Genomic DNA, 24,171 nt, shown 5'->3' with positions numbered 1-24,171 from the left:
GGCTCATTGCTGTGCAGTGCAAACTACAGACCTCCTCTAACCAGGCTCATTGCTGTGCAGTGTAAACTACAGACCTCCTGTAACCAGCATCATTGCTGTGCAGTGTAAACTACAGACCTCCTGTGGAAATGTGGCAGCAAGTATTGAAACCTGTCTCCATGGAAACCACCACTTCCTGTTCTCGTCTTGTGAGTAATTTGTGAACGGATGTTGCTCTGGAGTCTCTCTAACCCCCTTCACAGAGGTAGTTGTCTCAGGGATAATGGATTCATCACAACCACTAGTTTAGTTGCAGGCTGAAATAGTTTTCTTGGTATAGGCTTACTTCATCACACAATGCATGACAGGTAAAGCAAAATAATCTTGTCTGCATGGAGTTTGAGCACTATATTCACTAAATTGTCAGACTGATAAACATGACATTTGATCCATTAAAAACAACAAATTATATTTCCCCCACAGAACCTAAACTGTTCAAAATGTTATTTTGCAGAGACAGCATGGAAATTTGATACACCAGAATTTTAACACACAACAAAGTTGAGTAGCCACACAAACACAGCTACAAAAGAGGACGTTTATCCCCCAGTGACCTTCAAACGGGCTGTTTTCCCAGCAAATTATTTTAGGAGGTGGGTGGTCAAGAGAGAGGAAATACAGGAGTAAAATGTGTGCTGGTAAGCTTTTCAGTAATCCTTATCCATTAACTCATGTAAATGTTGTATCAGTAGGTAACATATCCCCAAAAAAACAAGTTCCCACCAAATCCACTTAATCTTCCTTGAACTGTTATCCCTCCACTTCTAGCCTTTCATATAACTCCATCTAATCTACAAAATCCCCATAGTCCACGTTCATCCCCTCATCCGCCCACTGGTTGCCGGTGTGTCTGGATGCCAGACACAGCCCCTCTGACCCCCCTTCCCTCCATGCTGCGTGATGAGAACAACCCCCAACAGGAAGCCAGGAGCAGAAAATGACTTTTATGGGCCCGCCAAAGCAATGAAAACCCCTACTCCATGGTTTAAATGTTTTTTCCCCTCTAGACTGTGCCACTGGCGCTCTGATGATGGAACAAAGGATCTTTCATTATTGTACTTAAGACTAATTATTGGATCTTGAATTGTCCTGGTTGTCATTTATGATAATTTCAGATTATGTGGTATTATCAAAAGATAATGTTATACTGTATATTCACATTACGGTTTCTAAAATCCCACTTGAGATCTGTCTATCAGACTGTGCATTGCTCTGCCGGTTTCAGTGTGTGAATCATTTAATTCAAGCCAGCAAGACAGACAGAGGTGAAAAAGGTAGAAAGAGAGGTTAGCGCAAACAAAGAATAAGGGATTTATTGTGGAGAAGACATTTCCATGTGTAAAATCTTTATTGCATGCACGTTACTACATGAACTAGATGGTTGAGTGAAAGAAATGCTGAGAGAGGTCCCTTTCCAATGCCACAACATGCACCGGAGTGGGTGACCTCAGATTGAGCCCCAATACCCTCCACAGCGTGACAAGAGGCACCACTACAGTTATGCCAGCGAGAGCTGCAGTTCACGCCACTGCCTGCCGACACCCCCACAGTTAAAATCTACAACCAGAAGAACTAACAATATCGTCAGACTTCCTTCACATTCAGTGACCTGATGCTTAATACGAGCAGCTGGCGTGGCAGAAAAAATCTGATATCTTTCTCTTTCTATTGCAACAGTGTAACAGCTATAGTTGGTTCAAAGATAATTATTCTCTTTGCCTAAATCATTCTATTACCCTATAGTCTGTAACTGGAATGCAAAACAGGAGAAAAGACAAAATAAATGAAAACCCACACCCACACAAACATTTTTTTGGCAGCACAAAAATCAAGGGAATATGGCAATACTGGTGGCTACATACGATTGTTGAGAGTATTGCAGTAAGTACAAACTTCCCATCAGAATGTTCTTGACCACAATTTAAAACAATAACAAAATGGTAAGACTTTTCAATCAACCAAAAAATGGCAGTTATTTAAATGCGTTTCATCCCCAGTAAAAAGGTGGACTATGAATTGCAACAGTTGTTTCTCTAAGTATTTTAGAGGTAAGTGTGAGGGGTAGACATGATAAAAAACAAAGTTCATCTTGGAATGTGTGCTTGGGATCGTCGCTGGGAAGATTCCAAGCGGAATGATGAAGCCGAATTCTCAAATTTTGGCAGTGACTGGCCCTGTTCACTCGATTATCTCCCAATCAATGAATCTGAGTCTTAGATGGCGACCTTGGACATCTGGTCCTCCAATTTCGCAATTCGACGGTCCTGTAGGGTGACGAGGTCCCTGAGCGACTTGACCTCTCGCAGTAGCTCCTCCAGTTTCCCTTCATTTTGCTGCAATAAAGCATAGAAAGGACAACCAGTTAAATAATGACAAGATATATTGTTTCACAAACCATTTGGTAGCTAAAATGACTTAACAGAAAATGTTCCAGTACTGTTCTGATATCAATTGTTGAGAATCAAATCTATTCACTGTGTTACTGCAGCTGATTTTCTTAGTTTATCTTAACACATCTTGTCTATTGCCTGTGTTAAAAGTACAGTTTCATTCACTATATTGTCTTAATATAGCTTGACAGTTGTCACTGAAAGTGTTCAGTCCTACTCACTATAGATGGATGTGGAGAGGCCTTGCTCTCGGCAGGCGAGGTGTTTGCTGCTTTCTTGGCTGGCTTGCCCTCCAAGACATTAGACTTCTTGACCACCTTGAGGTCGCGGTTCTTGCCGGGGACATAGCCGTTTTTCAGGGAGATCAAGATGGGCTCGCCGTTCTTCCCATCAAACCAGTCCTCCGCCTCGATGGCACAATCTGGTCCTGCTGTGTCCGGGTACAGGTCATCCTGGAACAGGTCCGACTGAATGTGTGGGACGGAGAGAAGGAAAGACATAATGGTATCAGTTAGGACTGTACTCTAGTCAGTGGCTCTATTCTTAATATTGCCTGATTTGCCAGATTTGAACAACAATTGCACTCTTTTCTACAGCATCAATGTCTTAAATGTAAAAAAATAAATATTCAAAGAGACACAAACCTTTCGGGGGACTGTCATAATGATTGGCTCACATTTTCTCTCATGTAGTTTATAAAACCTGCAAGTAAAATAGACAAAACATGATGAGGATGTACAGCCGCAGAATCAAAGGCATTAGGACTGTTCTCTCAAATACTGCAACATGTCCTCCCTCTAATGGACAAAAGGAGAAGGTCTCAAAGCCATCACTGAGTGCATGGTTGTTACCTGGCAATCTCGCACTTGTTGACGTCCAGTCCTCGTTTGGGCATGTAGCCCATACCTCGCTGGGGCTCCTTGCTGGAGAAGGTGTTGAGGTAGTGCACGAATGGAGCCTCGTCTGTTATCTCAAAGTACCGGATGCTACTGTCACCCTGAACATAGGAGAGGTTACTGTTAAAACCTGTGAAATCCTCCCAGAAAGACCGAAGTCACACTAATCCTCTATTCAGATGGGAGACAACATCTCTAACAAGTATATCATCCTCACCTTCCCACACAGGTACACTATATTGGTGTCTGCATCATAGAAGGGCAGCAACACTCCATTACTGGTGTCCAGCTCGTGGACTGATATTGGCTCCTCCATGCTTTTCTGTCAACACAAAACATACATTTCATGTGGTTACTTTAACTATACATTCATGTACATACTACCTCAATTGGGCCGACCAAACAGTGCTCCCGCACATTGGCTAACCGGGCCATCTGCATTGTGTCCCACCAATCGCCAACCCCTCTTTTACGCTACAGCTACTCTCTGTTCATCATATATGCATAGTCACTTTAACCATATCTACATGTACATACTACCTCAATCAGCCTGACTAACCGGTGTCTGTATGTAGCCTCGCTACTTTTATAGCCTCGCTACTGTATATAGCCTGTCTTTTTACTGTTGTTTGATTTCTTTACTTACCTATTGTTCACGTAACACCTTTTTTGCAGTATTGGTTAGAGCCTGTAAGTAAGCATTTCACTGTAAGGTCTACACCTGTTGCATTCGGCACACGTGATAAAAACTTTGATTTGATTTAGATAAGGATTTGTGCATCTATGAGTGCATGAATGTCTGTCTGTATGTGTATAACAAATAATAATTTGGTGGGTGCTTATATTTGTCCTTTTTTACACGTGTGAATTGAGAATGTTTATTTTTGCATAAACCAACTCTCCCTGAGACACCCTCGGCGAGTGGGGTCACAGCCAGGGTCTACCACTTTTAACGGCGACCCTGGAGCAATTAGGGTTAAGTGCCTTGCGCAAGGGCACATCGGCAGATTTCCATGTGTGTGTGTCCGTGTGGGTCTGGATGGGAGGTGACATACGGGGTTCCAGAGGGCTAGCTGCCGCTCGCTCATGCGGCTGAAGCCGGTGGTGAAGATGTTTCCGTCAGCTAGGAAGATGGCTCTCATGGGCCGTGCTCCATCGTGGGCCTTGTCCTTCTCCTGAAACACAACACGTCTATCAGAGAGGATCGCATGTTTCAGCACCAATGACGTGTGCGTGTGTGTGTTTATGTGAGAGACAGTGCTACAAGAGTGATTATCAAGCCAAAATACAGTGTATTCACCCCCTTAGCATTTTTCCTATTTTGTTGCCTTACAACCTGGAATTAAAATAGATTTTTTTGGGGGGTTTGTATCATTTGATTTACATAATATGCCTTCCACTTTGAAGAGGCAAACTATATTTTATTGTGAAACAGACAAGAAATGAGAAAAAAAAGAAAACGGTCAATACTTTGTAAAACCACACTTTGCAGCAATTACAGCTGCAAGTTTATTGGGGTGTGTCTCTAAGCTTGGCACATCTAGCCACTGTGATTTTAGCCCATTCTTCAAGGTAAAACTGCTCCAGCTCCTTCAAGTTGGATGGGTTACACTGGTGTACAGCAATCTTTAAGTCATTCCACAGTTTCTCAATTGGATTGAGGCCTGGGCTTTGACTAGGCCATTCCAAGACATTTAAATGTTTCCCCTTAAACCACTCAAGTGTTGTTTTAGCAGTATGCTTAGGGTCATTGTCCTGCTGGAAGGTGAACCTCCGCCCCACTCTCAAATGTCTGAGAGACAAACATGTTTCCCTCAAGAATGTCCCTGCATTTAGCGCTACCCATTATTCCTTCAATTCTGACCAATTTCCCCCCCCCAAAAAAAACATCCCCACAGCATGATGCTGCCACCACCATGCTTTACTGTGGAGATGTTCTCGGGGTGATAAGAGGTGTTGGGTTTGTACCAGACGAAGCGTTTTCCTTGATGGCCAAAAAGCTAAATTCTAGTCTCATCTGACCAGAGTACCTCCTTCCATATGTTTGGGGAGTCTCCCACATTCCTTTTGGCGAACACCAAACGTGTTTGCTTATTTTATTCTTTAAGCAATGGCTTTTTTGGCCACTCTTCCATAAAGCCCAGCTCTATGGAGTGTATGGCTTAAAGTAGTCATATGGACAGATACTCCAATCTCCGCTGCAGAGCTTTGCAGCTCCTTCAGGGTTATCTTTGGTCTCTTTGTTGCCTCTCTGATCAATGCCTTCCTTGCCTGGTCCATGAGTTTTGGTGGGCAGCCCTCTCTTGGCAGGTTTGTTATGGTGCCATATTCTTTCCATTTTTTAATAATGGATTTAATGGTGCTCCGTGGTATGTTCAAAGTTTCTGATATTTTTTTATAACCCAACCCTGATCTGTAGTTCTCCACAACTTTGTCCCTGACCTGTTTGGAGAGCTCCTTGGTCTTCACAGTGCCACATGCTTGGTGGTGCCCCTTGCTTAGTATTGTTGCAGACTCTGGGGCCCTTCAGAACAGGTGTATATATACTGAGATCAAGTGACAGATCATGTGACACTTAGATTGCACACAGATGAACTTTATTCAACTAATTATGTGACTTCTGAAGGTAATTGGTTGCACCAGATCTTATTTAGATGCTTCATAGCAAAGGGGGTGAATACTTATGCACTCACCACTTTTCCGTTTCTTCTCCATCTCACCAATTTGGACTAGTTTGTGTATGTCCATTGCATGAAATCCAAATAAAAATCCATTTAAATGACAGGTTGTAATGCAACGAAATAGGAAAAACGTCAAGGGGGGTGAATACTTTCACAAGGCACTGTATCTCCCCTAGAGTCCCCAGCCCACTCACAGCCACGATCTTCTCCTTGCGGGGGTCAATGACACGGATATTCTTGTCCTTGCAGGCGGTGCAGATGAGGGCTCCATTGCGGCTCCAGCAGGCGCTGAAGATGACGTCAGGGTGCATGTCCTCCAGCTGGATCATGGCCTCGCCCGTCCCCACGTTCCAGATGATGATCAGGTTGTCACAGCCTGGTGGGACAGACACAAATAAACTAGTTGAAATCCACATGCCACTGCCTCATAGCAGAGTACAGTCCCACAGTAGAGTGTAAAATATATAAAATGCTGTGTATTCTGAGAGCTGTTGTGACAAATTAACTCCCCGCTGAAAGTGCCATACTCCTGCAGACACTATATTTGTGTGAGAGCAGGGTATTAAACCTGTATCTACCTGCACTCATGAGGACGTTCCGGGCCGTGGGGTGCCAAGTGACGATGCCCACCCTCTTCGAGTGCCCCTCCAACACCACCACAGGCTCAGCCAGCGGGGTGACCAGCCCATTCTCTGGGATCTGCCACACCTGGAGACAGCGAGAGATGAAGTTAGTCATGATGCCATTGCCTTCTACTTATTTATATCCATTTTCTCATTTATAACTACGGACATGAACAAACAAGAGTTCAATTCTCCTCAACCCCTTGAGACAATCAGCCTTAGCTAGGTGTCAGTATACTATGGATGTGCTTGTCTAATGTTAGCAGGATGTACTAACAGTGTTTAGTCTAAGGATGGCAGCAGTCGCTGATGGGGGCAGAAACAAGGATGGGAAAGGAATAAGGTCTGCATAACATTTCATGTTTCACCTGCATAACATACGTTTCAGAGAGCAGGCCTTACTAAAATGTTTTTGTATTCCATCTTTAAGGTCTATCATATAAATACATTTAGATAAAATATTGTATGGACCCTTCTGTGGACTTGTCCGTCTCTTGCTGCAGACATTATTTATTTGTCTAAGACCAAATAAGGACACAAGACATTCTGATAGGATGACCTCACTGCCCCACCATCCAGTTATGGCTGTGGATCCGATAACGCTATGACACATGCTTTGTGTATAGAGCACACCAGGGAGGCTAAGGTTGCAGCACTAGCATGTGCAGCACACTGACAGACCCAGACAGGGCTATTGATCATAGTCTTCTTAAGAGATGTCAGAGTTCACTGGAAAAAAAATCTATAGGGGTAAAGAGCTTTCCTTTTTTACATAAGGTGCATCCACAGAGTCCGAACATGTGTAGTAGGTAGGTTTTCATACCTGGGCCTAGACAGCATCTTGAACATAGGGTCACCATTTTAAAGATGTAAGCAGGGAAAACTGTCTGTATGTACCATGACTGTGCAGTCCTCTGAGCCGCTGGCGATGACATGGTCATTGTGAGGGCACCAGTCGATGTCCAGGACAGGACCTGTATGACCACATACTGTTGGGTAGGCCTTGTCTATGCGACCAGTCTGGAGAGAGAAAGAGGACATTCAGTATGACTGTTGGAGATCCGTAACAAAGACGGGAGAAACGATGAACTGTGAGCCCCCTAGTCCTACTGGCAAAGACCAAGGGTTGGCTTGTGAAGGAATAAAAATACAACATTAGGTTAAAAGGCATCTATATACATTTGAAGTCGGAAGTTTACATACACTTAGGTTGGAGTCATTAAAACTCGTTTTTCAACCACTCCACAAATTCCTTGTTAACAAACTATAGTTTTGGCAAGTCGGTTAGGACATCTACATTGTGCATGATACAAGTAATTTTTCCAACAATTGTTTAAACTTCTAATGGCTGCAGGGGCAGTACTGAGTAGCTTGGATGAAAGGTGCCCAGAGTCAATGGCCTGCTCCTCAGTCCCAGTTGCTAATATATGCATATTATTAATAGTATTGGATAGAAAACACTCTGATGTTTCTAAAACGGTTTGAATGATGTCTGTGAGTATAACAGAACTCATATGGCAGGCAAAAACCTGAGAAGAAATCCAAACAGGAAGTGGAAATCTGAGGTTGGTCGATTTTCAACCCAGCCCCTATTGAATGCACAGTGGGATATGGATAAAGTTGCACTTCCTAAGGCTTCCACTAGATGTCAACCGTCTTTAGAAACTTGAATGAGGCTTCTACTGTGTGGTGGAGCCGGATGGGAGCAGTTTGAGTCAGTGGTCTGGCAGAGAGCCAGGTCCTGGTCATGCGCATTTCACATGATAGCGACCTGAGTTCCATGGCTTCTCTACAGACATAGGAATCCTCCGGTTGGAACTTTATTGAAGATTTATGATAACATCCTAAAGATTGATTCTATACTTAGTTTGACAAGTTTCTTCAACCTGTAATATAACTTTAAGTTTTTGTCCGACGTTTGGATGGACCTGCACAAGCGTTTGGATTTGTATACTAAACACGCTAACAAAAGTAGCTACTTGGACATAAATAATGGACATTATCGAACAAATCAAGCATTTATTGTGGAACTAGGATTCCTGGGAGTGCATTCTGATGAAGATCGTTAAAAATCAAACAAAAGGGCATATTGAGCAGGGCTGGAGGCTCTACAGTGAAATAAGACAAAAATCACTAACCAAAACAGCAATAGACAAGGCATATTTACATTAGGGAGAGGCATGTGTAGCCGAGTGATCATAGGGTCCAGTGAGTAGCTAGGTGAGCTGGAGGCACAGCGATACAGACAGCTAGCAGGCCGGGGCTAGCACATGGGCCTCAGGAGGACGTCGCAATGGGAGAGCCTGCTGAAACCCCCCGGACGGTGATGTCGGCAGACCAGTCGTGATGGATCGGCTGGGCTCCATGTCGGCAGCAAAGGGTCCAGGCCAGGCCAAATGGCAAAAGAGGCATTGAAGTCTGATGGATCTCTTCGGCTAGCCTGGAGCTGGGCCCAGATCCAGGCTAACTGGTGCTTGCTTCAGGACAGAGACATTAGCCAGGAGTAGCCACTCGGATAGCAGCTAGCTAGCTGCGATTATCCGGAGTAAAGGTTCAAAGCTTGCGGTAAGAATCCGGAGATGCGGTAGAGAAAAGCAGTCCGATATGCTCTGGGTTGATATCGTGCTGTGCAGACTGGCAGGAATTTGACCAGGCTGAGGCTGGCAGATGTCAGAGTTAACGGTGATTACCGCTAGCAGTGGCTAACTGACTTCTAGTGAGTAGCTAGTTGGCTGGCATGCTTCTGAAGGGGGTTCCGTTTCTAAAGTATAAAAAATAGCAGATCCATAACACATTGGGTGAGGCGGGTTGCAGGAGTGTATGTTCAGTCCATAGATGGAAATTGAGATTAAAAATATTAAAAACATATTTGAAATACACTGCTCAAAAAAACAAAGGGAACACTAAAATAACACATCCTAGATATGAATGAAATATTCTAATTAAATATTTTTCTCTTTACATAGTTGAATGTGCTGACAACAAAATCACACAAAAATGATCAGTGGAAACCAAATTTATCAACCCATGGAGGTCTGGATTTGGAGTCACACAAAATTAAAGTGGAAAACCACACTACAGGCTGATCCAACTTTGATGTCATGTCCTTAAAACAAGTCAAAATGAGGCTCAGTAGTGTGTGTGGCCTCCACGTGCCTGTATGACCTCCCTACAACGCCTGGGCATGCTCCTGATGAGGTGGCGGATGGTCTCCTGAGGGATCTCCTCCCAGACCTGGACTAAAGCATCCTCTAGACCTGACGTTTGGCATTCATGCCAAAGAGTTCAATCTTGGTTTCATCAGACCAGAGAATCTTGTTTTTCATGGTCTGAGCAGGCCATGGTTTGTAGGTGCTTTTTGGCAAACTCCAAGTGGGCTGTCATGTGCCTTTTACTGAGGAGTGGCTTCCGTCTGGCCACTCTACCATAAAGGCCTGATTGGTGGAGTCCTGCAGAGATTGTTGTCCTTCTGGAAGTTTCTCCCATCTCCACAGAGGAACTCTAGAGCTCTGTCAGAGTGACCATCAGGTTCTTGGTCACCTCCCTGACCAAGGTCCTTCTCCCTGATTGCTCAGTTTGGCTGGGCGGCCTGCTCTAGGAAGAGTCTTGGTGGTTCCAAACTTCTTCCATTTAAGAATGATGGAGGTCACTGTTCTTAGTGACCTTCAATGCTGCAGACATTTTTTGGTACCCTTACCCAGATCTGTGCCTCGACACCACCCTGTCTCAGAGCTCTACGGACAATTTCTTCAACCTCATGTCCAATCAATTGAATTTACCACAAGTGGACTTCAATCAAGTTGTAGAACCATCAATGATGATCAATGGAAACAGGATGCACCTGAGCTCAATTTCGAGTCTCATAGCAAAGGGTCTGAATACTTATGTAAATAAGGCATTTGTATATTTTTTTTTGTAAAAAAAAAAAAGGTTTCCTTTGTCAATTTGGGGTGTGTGCAGATCGCTGAGCATTTTTAAATGTCTTTAATCCATTTTATAATAAGGCTGTAACGTATCAAAAATGTGGGAAAAGTCAAGGAGTATTAATACTTCCAAGGCACTGTAGATCATTTGTTGTTCATGTACATGCCTGGCATTTCTTAACTATTACTTTCTTCCAGTACCATTCATTCATATTCTTTACGATCATCAAAAACCCAAGGCAGGACTATACATTGAGCGTACAAAACATTAGGAACACCTTTCTAATATCGAGTACAAAACAGCCTCAATTCATGGCATGGACTCTACAAGGTATCGAACGCATTCCACAGGGATGCTGGCCCATGTTGACTCCAATGCTTCCCACAGTTGTGTCAAGCTGGCTGGGTGTCCTTTGGGTGGTGGACCATTGATACAGAAATCAAACTGTTTAGCATGAAAAATCCAGCAGCTTTGCAGTTCTTGACACAAACCGGTGCACCTGCGTGGCACCTACCACCATAACCCGTTCAAAAAGGCACTTAAATCTTTTGTCTTGCCCATTCACACTCTGAATGGCATACATGCACAATCCATGTCTCAATTGTCTCAAGGCTTAGAGATCCTTCTTTAACCTGTCTCCTCCCCTTCATCTACACTGACTGAAGTGGATTTAACAAGTGACATCAATAAGGGATCATAGCTGTCACCTGGATTCACCTGGTCAGTCTATGTCATGGAAAGAGCGAGAGTTCCTAATGTTTTGTACACTCAGTGTACATGGTTATTTACAAACATTAATTTATAAATGACTATGAATTCGGAGGGCTAAAATGATTAAATATTAAAGCATTGAACCTCTCATTAAAGGCTTCAGTCATACAAAAGTTATACTTAAATCCGAACTGGTTCTCCCGCAGATTAGTAAAAATGTCTCATCCTATGATCAAAAAGGGCCTTTTCCCATTTGTTCAGATTACAACCTCTTACTTCTTTCAAAATGAAATAATCTCCAAAATAGGACTACTTTTAATACAAACTGCAGTTTAATCCACCAGAAAAGACAAAACAAATACACTAATTGATAAAAAAAAAAACATTATCTTTGGAAAAATATATAATCTTTGTAAATTATATCATAATTAGAACTGGGGGAGTTGTCACACATGCAGCTAACAAAATATATAAGGAAATGTCTGCTCTATCCAAAATTACAACTAACTGATTACTGTAAAATGGAGGCAAGAGGGAGGGGAGAAGGTAAAAAATGTGTTTGTCGGCCCTGCACTAAAGACCAAAATATACTGAACTAAAACACAATACGCAACAATGTTAAACATCTTACTGAATTACAGTTCATATACAGGAAAATCTGTCAATTAATTTATTTAAATCAGGCCCGAATCTATGTATTTCACATGACTGGCAATACAGACACGCATCTGTTGATAACAGATAAAAAGTTTTTTAAAGTAGGGGCGTAGATCAGAAAACCAGTCAGTATCTGATGTGAGCACCATTTGGCTCATGCAGTGCGACACATCTCCTTCGCATATAGAGTTTATCAGGCTGTTGGTTAAATCCCGTAGAATGTTGTCCCACTCCTGTTCAACGGCTGTGTGAAGTTGCTGGATATTGGCGGGAACTGAAACACGCTGTCGTACACGTCAATCCAGATCATCCCAAACGTGCTTAGTGGGTGACATGTCTGGTGAGTATGCAGGCCATGGACGAACTGACAGCTTCCAGGAATTGTGTACAGATCCTTGCGACATGAGGTGATGGCAGCAGATGAATGGCACGACCATGAGCCTCAGGATCTCGTTGCGGTATCACTGTGCATTCAAATTGCCATAGAGACAATCCAATTGCCATTGATAAACCGCTCCCCCACACAATGCTATACAAGTGGTCTGCGGTAGAGGTCGACCGATTAATCGGAATGGCCGATTAATTAGGGCCAATTTCAAGTTTTCATAACAATCATAAATCTGTAATTTTGGATGCCGATTTAGCCATTAAATATATATATATATTTTTTTACACCTCTATTCAATCTTTATTTAACTAGGCAAGTCAGTTAAGAACACATTCTTATTTTCAATGACGGCCTAGGAACGGTGGGTTAACTGCCTTGTTCAGGGGCAGAACAACAGATTTTTACCTTGTCAACTCAGGGATTCAATCGTGCAACCTTAGGGTTAACTAGTCCAACGCTCTAACCACCTGCCTCACGAGGAGCCCGCCTGTTACGCAAATGCAGTAAGAAGCAAAGGTAAGTTGCTAGCTAGCATTAAACTTAATCAATCATAATCACTAGTTAAAACTACACATGGTTGATGATATTACTAGTTTATCTAGCGTGTCCTGCGTTGCATATAATCGATGCAGTGCGCATTCGCGAAAAAGGACTGTCGTTGCTCCAACGTGTACCTAACCATAAACACCAATGCCTTTCTTAAAATCAATACACAGAAGTATATATTTTTAAACCTGCATTTTTAGCTAAAAGAAATCCAGGTTAGCAGGCAATATTAACCAGGTGAAATTGTGTCACTTCTCTTGCGTTCATTGCACGCAGAATCAGGGTATGAGCAACAGTTTGGGCCGCCTGGCTCATTGCGAACTAATTTGCCAGAATTGTACGTAATTATGACATAACATTGAAGGTTGTGCAATGTAACAGGAATTTTTAGACTGATGGATGCCACCCGTTAGATAAAATATGGAATGGTTCCGTATTTCACTGAAAGAATAAACATCTTGTTTTCGAGATGATAGTTTCCGGATTCGACCATATTAATGGTCATATTAAATATAATTAAGTCTATGATTTGATAGAGCAGTTTGACTGAGCAACGGTAGGCACACCAGCAGGCTCATAAGCATTCATTCAAACAGCACTTTCATGCGTTTTGCCAGCAGCTCTGCTGTTTATGACTTCAAGCCTATCAACTCCCGAGATTAGGCTGGTGTAACCGATGTGATGTGAAATGGCTAGCTAGTTAGCGGGGTGCGCGCTAATAGCATTTCAAACATCACTCGTTTTGAGTTGTAGTTGTTCCCCTTGCTCTGCATGGGTAACGCTGCTTCGAGGGTGGCTGTTGTCGTTGTGTTCCTGGTTCGAGCCCAGGTAGGAGCGAGGAGAGGTACGGAAGCTATACTGTTACACTGGTAATACTAAAGTACCTATAAGAACATCCAATAGTCAAAGGTATATGAAATACAAATGGTATAGAGAGAAATAGTCCTATAATTCCTATAATAACTACAACCTAAAACTTCTTACCTGGGAATATTGAAGACTCATGTTAAAAGGAACCACCTGCTTTCATATGTTCTCATGTTCTGAGCAAGGAACTTAAACGTTAGCTTTCTTACATAGCACATATTGCACTTTTACTTTCTTCCCCAACACTTTGTTTTTGCATTATTTAAACCAAATTGAACATGTTTCATTATTTACTTGAGGCTAAATTGATTTTATTTATGTATTATATTAAGTTAAAATAAGTGTTCATTCAGTATTGTTGTAATTGTCATTATTACAAATACATTTTAAAAATCGTCCGATTAATCGGTATAGGCTTTTTTTTGTCCTCCAATAATCGGTATCGGCGTTGAAAAATCATAATCGGTCGACCTCTAGTCTGCGGTTGTGAGGCCGGTTGGACATACTACCAAATTCTCGAAAACGACATTGGAGGCGGCTTATTGTAGAGAAATTAACATTAAATTATCTGGCAACAGCTCTGGTGGACATTAATGCAGTGAGCACGCCAATTGCATGATCCCTCAAAATTGGATACATCTGTGGCATTGTGTGACAAAACTGCACATTTTAGAGTGGCCTTTTATTTCCCCCAGCACAAGGTGCACCTGTGTAACAATCATGCTGTTTAATCAGCTTCTTAATATGCCACACCTGTCAGGTATATGGATTATCATGGCAAATGAGAAATGCTGACTAACAGGGATGTAAACAACTTTGTCCACATAATTTGAGATAAAATAAGCTTTTTGTGCATTTGTAAAATTTCTGGGATATTTTATTTCAGCTCATGACCAACACTTTACATAGTGTTTATATTTTAGGAGCACGAGCGTGCCTGGAAAAAGTAAGGATTCTAGCTTTAATCTCTCAAATATTTTTCATTGTGCTCCTAAATTTATTTGCGTGCGCCTACATTTTTCAAAATAGGCGCACAAAGGTCAGTGTAGAGCCCTGTGCAGCCTGAAATGCTCCCATTTTCACTGATACTAAAGTGCACCCTCACATTCTGCTAAACAGATAATGAATTGATTGGCACATATACATATCCAGCATAGTAAAATAGCATAGTAATTTAATTTTGTTATCTCATTTCCATGATTGCATATAGGCTCTGTCAGTAACCAAAAACGTAGGAAATAACAAATAATCAAATCACACCGAAACAGAATGGAGCGATTGAATGTAACTAATACTGAGATCTAGGCCAACAGTGAGAAGAAGTGTTCGAAGCCTGATGAGACAGAAGAAGCCATGATGCTGCCTAGTTGGCTGGCTGATAGTGACACACTCACCTTTAGCAGAGGGAGGACAAGGAAGGCTCCGCCCCCACTGGCCTCGATGATGATGGCGACGAATTTTGGGTTGACGGCACAGAAGGAGCTGTCCCATGTGACCCGGGAGACGCGGATGTCATCATAGCACTGGTCGTTCTTCAGCGCCTGGCCAAAGACATGACGGAACTTACTCGCTCGCACCACTCGCCTGAACATATCTGCCATCAGAAGGAGAGACAGACAGGGAGAGATGTCAGACAGATGCTAGAACAGGGTTACTAAGGGCATAAAGTTAACAGCGTACTAAAGGCAACAGATAGTGACACAGTTTATGACAGACCTCTCAGTAGCTACTTTAAACACTTCAGCAGCACTAGTTCACATGTATTTGTTCATTACAAATTTCAAATGTATCTTTAGACCCCCTCTTATGAGTGTACATTATACTAAAAACAAACTGGTGTGGTCATTGTTCACTACCCAAATTGATGCTCAGTTGATGTGAAGCCACTCCAGACAGAACACATTAAAAGCTTAATGGGACATTGCCATTGACTAATTCATGTCTCATAACATACCCATCTCTGCCTCAAATGGTAGACCAGGGCTAAGCTAAGCTGTCCCAAGCTCGATGGCAGAGCTGTCAGAAGAGGCAGACTTTGTAGACGTTTACTTTTCTGTGCATCTGATCAAACAAGGTGCTGGCTGAGTTTGTGTGTATGAACTATGAACCTAGGATTATTTTTTTTTTTTAACCATTATTTAACTAGGCAAGTCAGTTAAGAACAAATGACAGCCTAGGAACAGTGGGTTAACTGCCTTGTTCAGGGGCAGAACAGGTTTTTACCAGCTCGGATATTCGATCATACAACCTTTCGGTTACTAGTCCAACGCTCTAACCACTAGGCTACCTGCCGCATTAGCCTAATAGTTATTTTGACAAACTTTCTTATTAGACTACTTAGCCAGCCTTTATTCACATTTCCCAAATGTTCACTTTGGCAGGCTAAATGTTGGTGTAAGCTGGCCAAAAAGTTTGACAAGTGAGCTCAATTTAGCTAGCGTATTGGTTGGTTTCCAAACAAAACAGATGATAGATTCCCATCACGCCTCACAGGGAGCAGGCTCTAATCAGAGGAGCTGACCCTACTGCAGGAAGATCTTGATCAATTACAGTTCAGCATCAAAGGCTTCTTTGTATCGGTCTCCCATAGCCCCGAACAGAAAGCAGTGCATAGCCACAATACAGCACCGAAAAATCTAAAACTTTGACCTGGTGGATCCTCTTGAGGAGTGTGCAGTAGGCATTTTGCCAGTGTGCCACCCATGTAAAAACATGAATTATTGTTGGCATTTGGATTGAATAATTGTTGATCCTCCCACCATACTTCATAAGGAATGTTGTTTTTTGAATGAGTGATGGTTTCCTGCAGACATAGCGTTGTTTCCTTAACAGGAAGTGGATGCAGAAGTTCTATCCTTCCTTTAGCCCATGCGCATGGCAGACTGTGATAATAGACGAGATTATAAGGAATAGGACAGCACAAATGTCCGCCATCAGAGTCATTCTAGTAGTATTATTAACTAGCGATTGTGGGGGGCAACATGTTTTCAGCACTTTTATTTCAATTACATATCAAAACTCTTTCTCATGCTCTCTCTAGTCTCTCTGCAGCAGAAATATAGTGAGCAATGTGTTTGGAACATCAAATTGCAATACATATATAACTGTGAGAATCATAATACATATCGTATCGGCACATCATAGCGTGAGATCCCAGACAATTCCCAGCACTAGTATTAACCCACATGCTGCTACCTTCAACATCTATTCAGAATGTTCATTGATGGCCTCGCAATCTTGTAAGGATAACCAGAATGTAGTGAATAGCCCATCAATTGACCCAATGTAAGCACTGGGTAGAATCTGATAGTTTGTTGTTGGGGTCTCCGTACTCTCATTTTGAATGGTAGTACAGACAGAAAGAACTGGTCTGAATAACACAGAAGCTGACCCTGTGGTGAAGAGATAAATCAGAGAATACTACATGCTGAGGGAAGAGATAGTCTTTTAGTCATAAAAGTGTTTAATCAGTCGTTTTTATTAAGGAGCTGGTACATGTATCATTGGGCTGTCCTCGCTCTAGAGCTACGGAGTTACATTCTTCTGACTGAGCTCAACCAAGCCCATCTCCCAACTTATAAAGTATACTCAGGTCATGGGTTTGCATCCTTCTGAAGAAATGGGGCCAGTGACTGAAACATCTGCCTAGCAAATAACACTATTTATTTATATATATTCCATATAAATCAAATTAGCCAAAACATAGGCAAGCATCCATTTGTCCTGAAGACCCTTCTAGTCACACATCGATCCCTCTCGGAGCAGGAACCGCAGCAAGACCCATCTCCCCTGGATCAAATATCCTCCTGGGTCAAAGCCTTGGGTACAGGACATAAACTATTCCTATGATACTGTGGCTATTTGACCACAGCCTGCATCACTACAACTGCATCATGCAGCCAGAGAAGGACATGCAGGGTTTGAAAAACAGAACACGATGGTCCATTATTAGAACTGGCTGACAGACTTAACTGTGACATATTGTAAAACTGTCAGCCAGTTCTAGTGTCAAATATATTCAGCTGCTAAACAGAGGTGGATCATGTATTTTCTCACCCCTGATAGGATGTAGATAGATGCTAGATACATGTCTAAGTGCAACTAAACCCATAGAAACTGATCATGATCAATTTATACGAGCAATGCAAAACATTTGCTATAGTAAGCCCTAGGTATTGTGAGGTAGACCATATGACAATATTATGTAATAAAATGTATGCATTCGTGTTCAAAATGATGACAATTGTGGTCAGTCAATGGTAGGCCATATGCTTACTCTTTCCTGGCAAGAAAAGAGGTGCAGTAGACAGACTGATAACTCTAGTCTCAGATTGAACTGCGACAACACCACAGTGGCATCTATTATCAGTGTATGACCTACTAGACTGGATATCATTGGACACACAGTTGACTGCCACAGACTACCGTATTTACATGCACTATTTTTGTGCAACGCTAGTGTGCGGGAAGCCAGAAGTTAAATAAAATTCAATTTCAACCTACTGTACCGGTGGGCAGGATGGTTGGTCATTATGAGGGGGGGGTTTGAGACAAAATATCTAAAGGATCCTATTATTAAACAGGCTTTCCAAACGTGGGTATTTTGTAGACCCACTTCCTATCTGCTTACCTCATGTCAAAACAAGTTATTCCTTTTTTGTCCACATAATATAGCGCATGTGCAGAACTTTTATTTTGACATGAGGTAATCAGGAGAAGAGGTGGGTCTACAACAGACCAGCTTTGGAAAGTCTGTTTAATAATATGTTCCTTTAAATATTTTGTATCACATTTCCCCATCATAATGACCAAGCCTCCTGCCCACTGGCACAGTAAGTTGAAATTGAATTGTATTTAACTTCTGGCTTCACGCGGACTGTTTTTGTGCAACCCAATACAATTGAAATCAACGCTAGTGTATTTAAATACACCCGCGTTGTTAACAGCAGCTACCAAAGAATGTAGCTAGCGATCTAAGCAACGTGTAACGTTAGCTAGCTATTATTGAATTAACTAGATGACTGGGTCCTGTAGGTTACTGTAATCTGTATGCTTCTGATTAATACAGGTGATTGGTCAAAGCAGAAATTGACGTACAGTGTAATAATAAACCAACAGATTTGACCATAGAGCATAGCTAGGCAGGCTACTCTTGATTCCATACGCTAAAGGTGGACAATAGCCATGCATTGTGTGGCTAGCTAAAATGCTAGCTACTTCCCTATGTGCAATTCATTAGTAATAATTTTCAAAGGCAGATCATCACCCAGGAGGATAAATGATAGGTTAACAAGACTTGCTAAAGCGATGTCTAAGGAATGTATCGATAAAGACACTCATGAATTGACTATTTACTACTATCGGCTAGAATTTGGAGCATGATAGACACCGCCAGTGAGCTATTATAACAAAAGTGCATATTTTATCCATGGCTCAGGCTGTTACCATTCATTAACGGTGCACAGCCGGGTTGGTTAGCTAGCAGCAAGATGTTTACTGCAAATACAGAGCGGTCTATTTTCCTTACCTCCTAAATCTATGCGAAATTTTCCGTGAAAGCGAGGTAATCAATATGAACACATGAATATGGTAGTTTAGCCCTCGTCCGTTACGATTTTCCCTTGTTACACTCGTTTAGCCGTTCGAGTATTCTTCTTTCCCTCCAGACTGTAATTCTATGAACCGGAAGCAACGCCCTGTTCCATCCCCGCCTCTTACATACGAGGAATTTTAGTATAACAATTATCTTATTTATATGATAAAGATACCGTTTTATTATTTATTTTTCTCCATTGAAAATGATTAAGTGAGTCTATGAAAGCATCACCAACACTGTCATAAGTAGGCTTATAATAATAATGTTTAGTGCGCCTGTAAGTGGTGATTCTGAGAATGACAAGGCAGGCAGCTCCACATTATAAAAAAATAAATAAAAATCCCCCCAGTTTACCACATTTCTCAGATGTTTGCGCCTGTTCAATGTACATTTGTTCAATATAATCCCACAGTGGAGGTGTCATAATACCCAAAGGGGATTTTAGAAACACTTAAAATAAGGGCTGTGTTTCGTGTAGGCTTAACCTGGCGTGATGTTTTGCTAACCATGTAAATCTCTCTCGGACAAGGTGACTTTTATCAATATATTCGTCTCTATTTACTCTTAAGATTTGAAAATGCTAATAAGCATCAAACTAGACATCATGCAAAACGTTAAATCCCTGCAAGCTCCTGCACGTCACCTCTAGCTGATATCTTTGCCAGCAGGTAATGTGTCAATTTAAAACTTGCACAAGACAGTTCACAGGGGGGGATGGGGTAAATACATATATTGATAAAAGTAATCTTGTCCTAGAGAAAAGAGTACAATAATGTGCCATTATTTTCAAGAAAAACAATACTCAGTTATCAGATGTCACACCAAGGTAAGCCTACACAAAACACAGACCTATTTTAAGTGTTTCTAAAATCCCCTATGGGAAAAATTAATGGTGGAAAAACAATTGGAACCATTTCCCTGTTTGACCTCTAGGTTTTATGGGTTTTATGACTCATACTGTGGTACTCTATTACATTAACATTTTAGTAATTTAGCAGATGCTCTTATACGGAGTGACTTACAGTACACTCTCTGTGTACTTTTTTTCATTCTGGTCCCAAATGGGAAACGAACCCACAACCCTAGTGTTGCAAGCAATCATGCTCTATGAACTGATCCACACGGGACACAGGACTGTTCTATCTACAGTACGACTGAACCCAAAGGCCTGACTAACACATTCTCATGCGTACAGTACGCTCCATAGTTACAAAGGACAAGTATGACTCACTGACTTGCAAGCAATGCTCAAAACCAGACTGCAATAGCTTTTTACAACTCAAGATCCTCACATGGCTGTGTGTGTGTTTGTGTGTGAGAGAGAGAAAGAGACACACACACAGATAGAGGGAGCGAGGAAGTAAGAGAGGGAGGGAGGAAGTAAGAGAGGGAGGGAGGAAGTAAGAGAGGGAGGGAGTAAGGGAGGGAGAAAATAAAGAGAGAAAGAAAGAAAGAAACAGAAGGGAGGGAGACATAAATAAAGAGACAGCCAGAGAGAGTATTTGATCCTAAGCACTTTATTACCTTTTTTGGGTTCAGGCTTTGTCTCTGGTGGTTTTTCAGCAGGCTTCTTAGTGAAATCGAAGGCTTTCTTCATCTGTGATACTTTCAGGCTCTGCATCTGTGATACTTTCAGGCTCTGGCCCAGGTCCACAGCCCCGTCAATGGACTTGGCCATGAGAGGTTCTGTCCGCTCTGCGTGCCTGATCATGGACTTGGCCATGAAGCGTTCTGTCTGGTCTGCATGCCTGATCATGGACTTGGCCATGAGGGGGTCTGTCTGGTCTGCATGCCTGATTCTCTGGTGCATCTGGTTGGTCTCCTTTATGAGCTCAGCCACAGGCCTGTATGTCTCAGTTTCAAGCTCAGCCACAGATTCGCGATCGGTAGGCTCACCAAGACCACTATGGATTCTGTGGTCACCAAGGTTCTTCCAACGGACATCTGTGCTGACCGTGTCAGGTTGGGGTTCAGGGTCATCATCTTCATCTTCCATCCTCTCACACAAGGACAGCTCTAGTTCTCGTATCTCCTCGTCATCGGAAGGCCAAGCTATGTCCTCTGAGATTGGAACTGTTTCTAATGGAACAAATGGCTTTTGGGGCTTTTTGGGTACAGGAGGTGGTGGGCCTTTGAGTTTAGCTTGCTTTTCCAAAAAAGGTCGTCCATCCAACATGTCAAGTTGTTTTGGTTTCTCCTCTTCCGCAGCAAGTTTCACCATTCTTGCCCAAGCATCAAAATCTATGATATTTCTATACTTTTCCTCTCTAGTTGGTGCCCTTTGTTGTTGTGAAAAATCATCCAATGAATCAAAATGATCTGGTGTGTACATGTTGGATGGTACAGTGTAAGAAGAACCTGTGTCATCCCATAACACACACATATCCCGAGAAGCTGTGTTGCAAGTATTTCCTTTGCTGACTTGATGTGGTTGTCTCCTCTTCTTCTTTTCCTCTTTGTGATGATAATCATCACCTCTTTTCTGTTCATCCATAGAGCTTGTTTTTGTAGCTGGAATCTTAAAGGGATTTTGGGGCTTTTTTGGGACAGGTGGAGGAGGCCCCTTCGGTTTAGGCCTCTCTACTGGAACAGATGGATCTATAGAGGCACCTGTTGTTCTGTCCTCTGTCTGGGTGAAATCCATACTGTTGTTATGTTGTGTTGGCACTGCGCTCGCCATCTCCCTCTCAGGCAGAAGGTGAGTGATGGCTGGTGGGGTGGTGACATGAGTGTAACAGACAGGTTCTCTCACCCTCTGCATGGGAACAACCTGTCTCTGCCCATCACTATCCTCTAGCTTTGGCACAGAGAGAGGAGGGGAGGTAATCACATTGCATTGTTCTAATGAGTCATCAGCTAAATGTTGATGGTTGGTGATGGAGGTGCATGTGTCAGGGGAAGAGGATACTGGTTTTGCTTTTCCAGTATAAGTTGTAGTCTGCTGTTGTAAGGAGACACTTCCATCATTGCTCTCTACATTATCAAACTGTGAATGAATAGATTTTATTGTTTGTCTTTTGTCTGTACCTTTGGCGTTTGGCCTTGGTGGGGGCTGAGGAGGATGTGGTGGTTTTGTATTTCCTGGGACACCTGTTGAAGGTGACATGTGTAGTTCAGGTTCACACTGGTTTGACTCACATGGCCCAATCCTGTTGTCTGTGACACGGTCTCTTTTTACTTCCCTTTTCTGTGTGTCTTTCACCTGTGGATGCTCATCTGGGGCTGTGGCCTGCTCTTTCTCAGTTTGTGAACCACTCTTAACTGGATTTGTCTTTTCCCAGCGTTTGTCCGGCTTCATTTTTGTGTTAAGCGCAATTAATGCTTCTGTTTTCTCATCAAGCTCTTCCTCTATATTCAATAGGACCAAATCCTTATGAGTGCAGTCTATATCATCATAGAATGTATTATTTATATCAGTTGACTTGGAATTGGCATGAGTTGATTCAATACTCAAGAGGTCTGGTTCTTTGCCTTGAATGCCCGTTTTGAGATCACAAACTGCAGTAATTCCAGACTCATTCTCCGAAATAGCTTTGACGGCTTCAGTTCGTTCAGCCTTCTTTGGGGGACACCCGATGCCCGCCGGTTCAGCCAAATGTGGATCTGCTCTTTCCGAACAGTCTGTTTGTGAACGTGAGGTTTGTGCCTCGCAACCACTGCTGCCTTTACCGGAAAGAACACAATAAGTGTTTACAGTGCTGCTTGTATCCTCATCCCATGTTACTTGTGTTTTGCTTGTTTCGGTGCCCAAAGATGAGGCTGTCTGTGATTCCTGCTGTTTCTTTCCGCTATGAAGTCTGTCTTCACTGAGCCTCAGATCATCCACAGCAGAATAAACGTTCCTCTGTGGGTCAGTAGGCAACATTGGAAGGTCTTGAGGTTTATCCACACTAGCGACAGAAGTCGTATCCTCCTCCACTATTATTTTTACAGAAGGCTGTTTCTTTTCTTTCTCTTTGTCCCTGCTATCAGCGATCGCGCTGCTCACATCACACGATAATCCCGATTCATCCTTCTCCAGAAGTACAAAGACCTCCTTGGTAGGTTCTGAGATCAAGTCCTCTGTGTTAGACCTCTCTGTCATATCCTCTGTATCTGAGTCTCTGTGCCCACCACCAGCAGGGCATTTACTCATCACTTGTGCTTCCATTGTAGCTCCTGTCCCAGTATTCACCCTTTTCTTACTATCCGCAGCTTTCTTCTTGGGCTCTGAGCACTGTGTGCTCCTCTCAGAGCTCAGGATACATTCTGGCATATCTGTATTATGTGTGACAGCCCTGTCTTCTCTGTCCCCTCCCTCATTCCCTCCCCCCATGGTCAAAGGGCTCTGTTCTTCGCCTAGAGCGGGGCTCATTGGCTCCTTAATGAGGGTGTTTGTCAGGGCAGGGGTCGCAGTGAGCTCATCGTCTCCCTGCTCAGTGGCCAGGCTGCTGCTGACAATCAGTTGCTCTGCTATCCCATAGCTCCCAGTCCCAGCGCTACGACAACCGCTGCCCTGTTCACTGGGCTCCAACTGTGCCTTAAGGCCCTCTTCTCCCCCCTGCTTTGACTGCTCTCCTCCATTGTAGGCATTTGTTGAGACTCCTTCCTTTTCCAACCCTTTGTTCAGTTTCTGACCCATTCGTTGTTGTTCTTTTTTTTCTCTATAGGAGAAGAGAGATACACGTCAAGACACAGCAGTGGTCAAGGAACGACTCGGAGTGAACAGTAGCATGCTGCTTGCGTGTCTCTTAATTTGACATAAGGCCTTTTGCCAAGCCTCTCCCTGTCTGACTCACTCACCCCGTACCTCTCGCTCACTTTCCATATTTCTGTATATAAATAGATGATAGGAATAAAATAATTTACCCCCC

The 24,171-nt window shown here is 42.7% G+C and overlaps 1 protein-coding gene and 1 long non-coding RNA gene across 4 annotated transcripts; one reads left to right on the top strand and one right to left on the bottom strand.

The window, feature by feature from the left end:
• Window positions 1-1,326: 1,326 nt before the first annotated feature.
• On the bottom strand, window positions 1,327-23,535 carry LOC110537187 (coronin-1C-A). Of its 3 annotated transcripts, none has more exons than XM_021623035.2 (11): window positions 20,843-23,535; window positions 15,117-15,316; window positions 7,527-7,649; window positions 6,585-6,714; window positions 6,201-6,382; window positions 4,381-4,500; window positions 3,543-3,647; window positions 3,281-3,426; window positions 3,074-3,131; window positions 2,651-2,896; window positions 1,327-2,372 (listed from the first exon to the last, which is right to left on the bottom strand). In XM_021623035.2, the coding sequence occupies exons 1-11, from the start codon at window positions 23,466-23,468 to the stop codon at window positions 2,253-2,255; spliced, it is 4,056 nt and encodes a 1,351-aa protein (XP_021478710.2). In that variant the 5' UTR covers window positions 23,469-23,535; the 3' UTR covers window positions 1,327-2,252. The 3 variants fall into 3 exon arrangements, with proteins under 3 accessions (XP_021478710.2, XP_036793091.1, XP_036793090.1); XM_036937196.1 differs by lacking the exon at window positions 20,843-23,535 and adding an exon at window positions 19,250-19,520; XM_036937195.1 differs by lacking the exon at window positions 20,843-23,535 and adding an exon at window positions 19,250-19,469 and having other exon boundaries at window positions 15,117-15,323.
• Window positions 18,396-24,171, top strand: LOC118937645. Its single transcript, XR_005034912.1, has 2 exons — window positions 18,396-18,554; window positions 23,968-24,171. It is a non-coding gene; the product is annotated as an uncharacterized LOC118937645 (long non-coding RNA).

The sequence above is a fragment of the Oncorhynchus mykiss genome, chromosome 12 (genome assembly GCF_013265735.2).
Source record: "Oncorhynchus mykiss isolate Arlee chromosome 12, USDA_OmykA_1.1, whole genome shotgun sequence".
NCBI lineage: Eukaryota > Metazoa > Chordata > Actinopteri > Salmoniformes > Salmonidae > Oncorhynchus > Oncorhynchus mykiss.
Note: the sequence above shows the minus strand (reverse complement) of the source record. Positions and strands in the feature narration are given on the sequence as shown.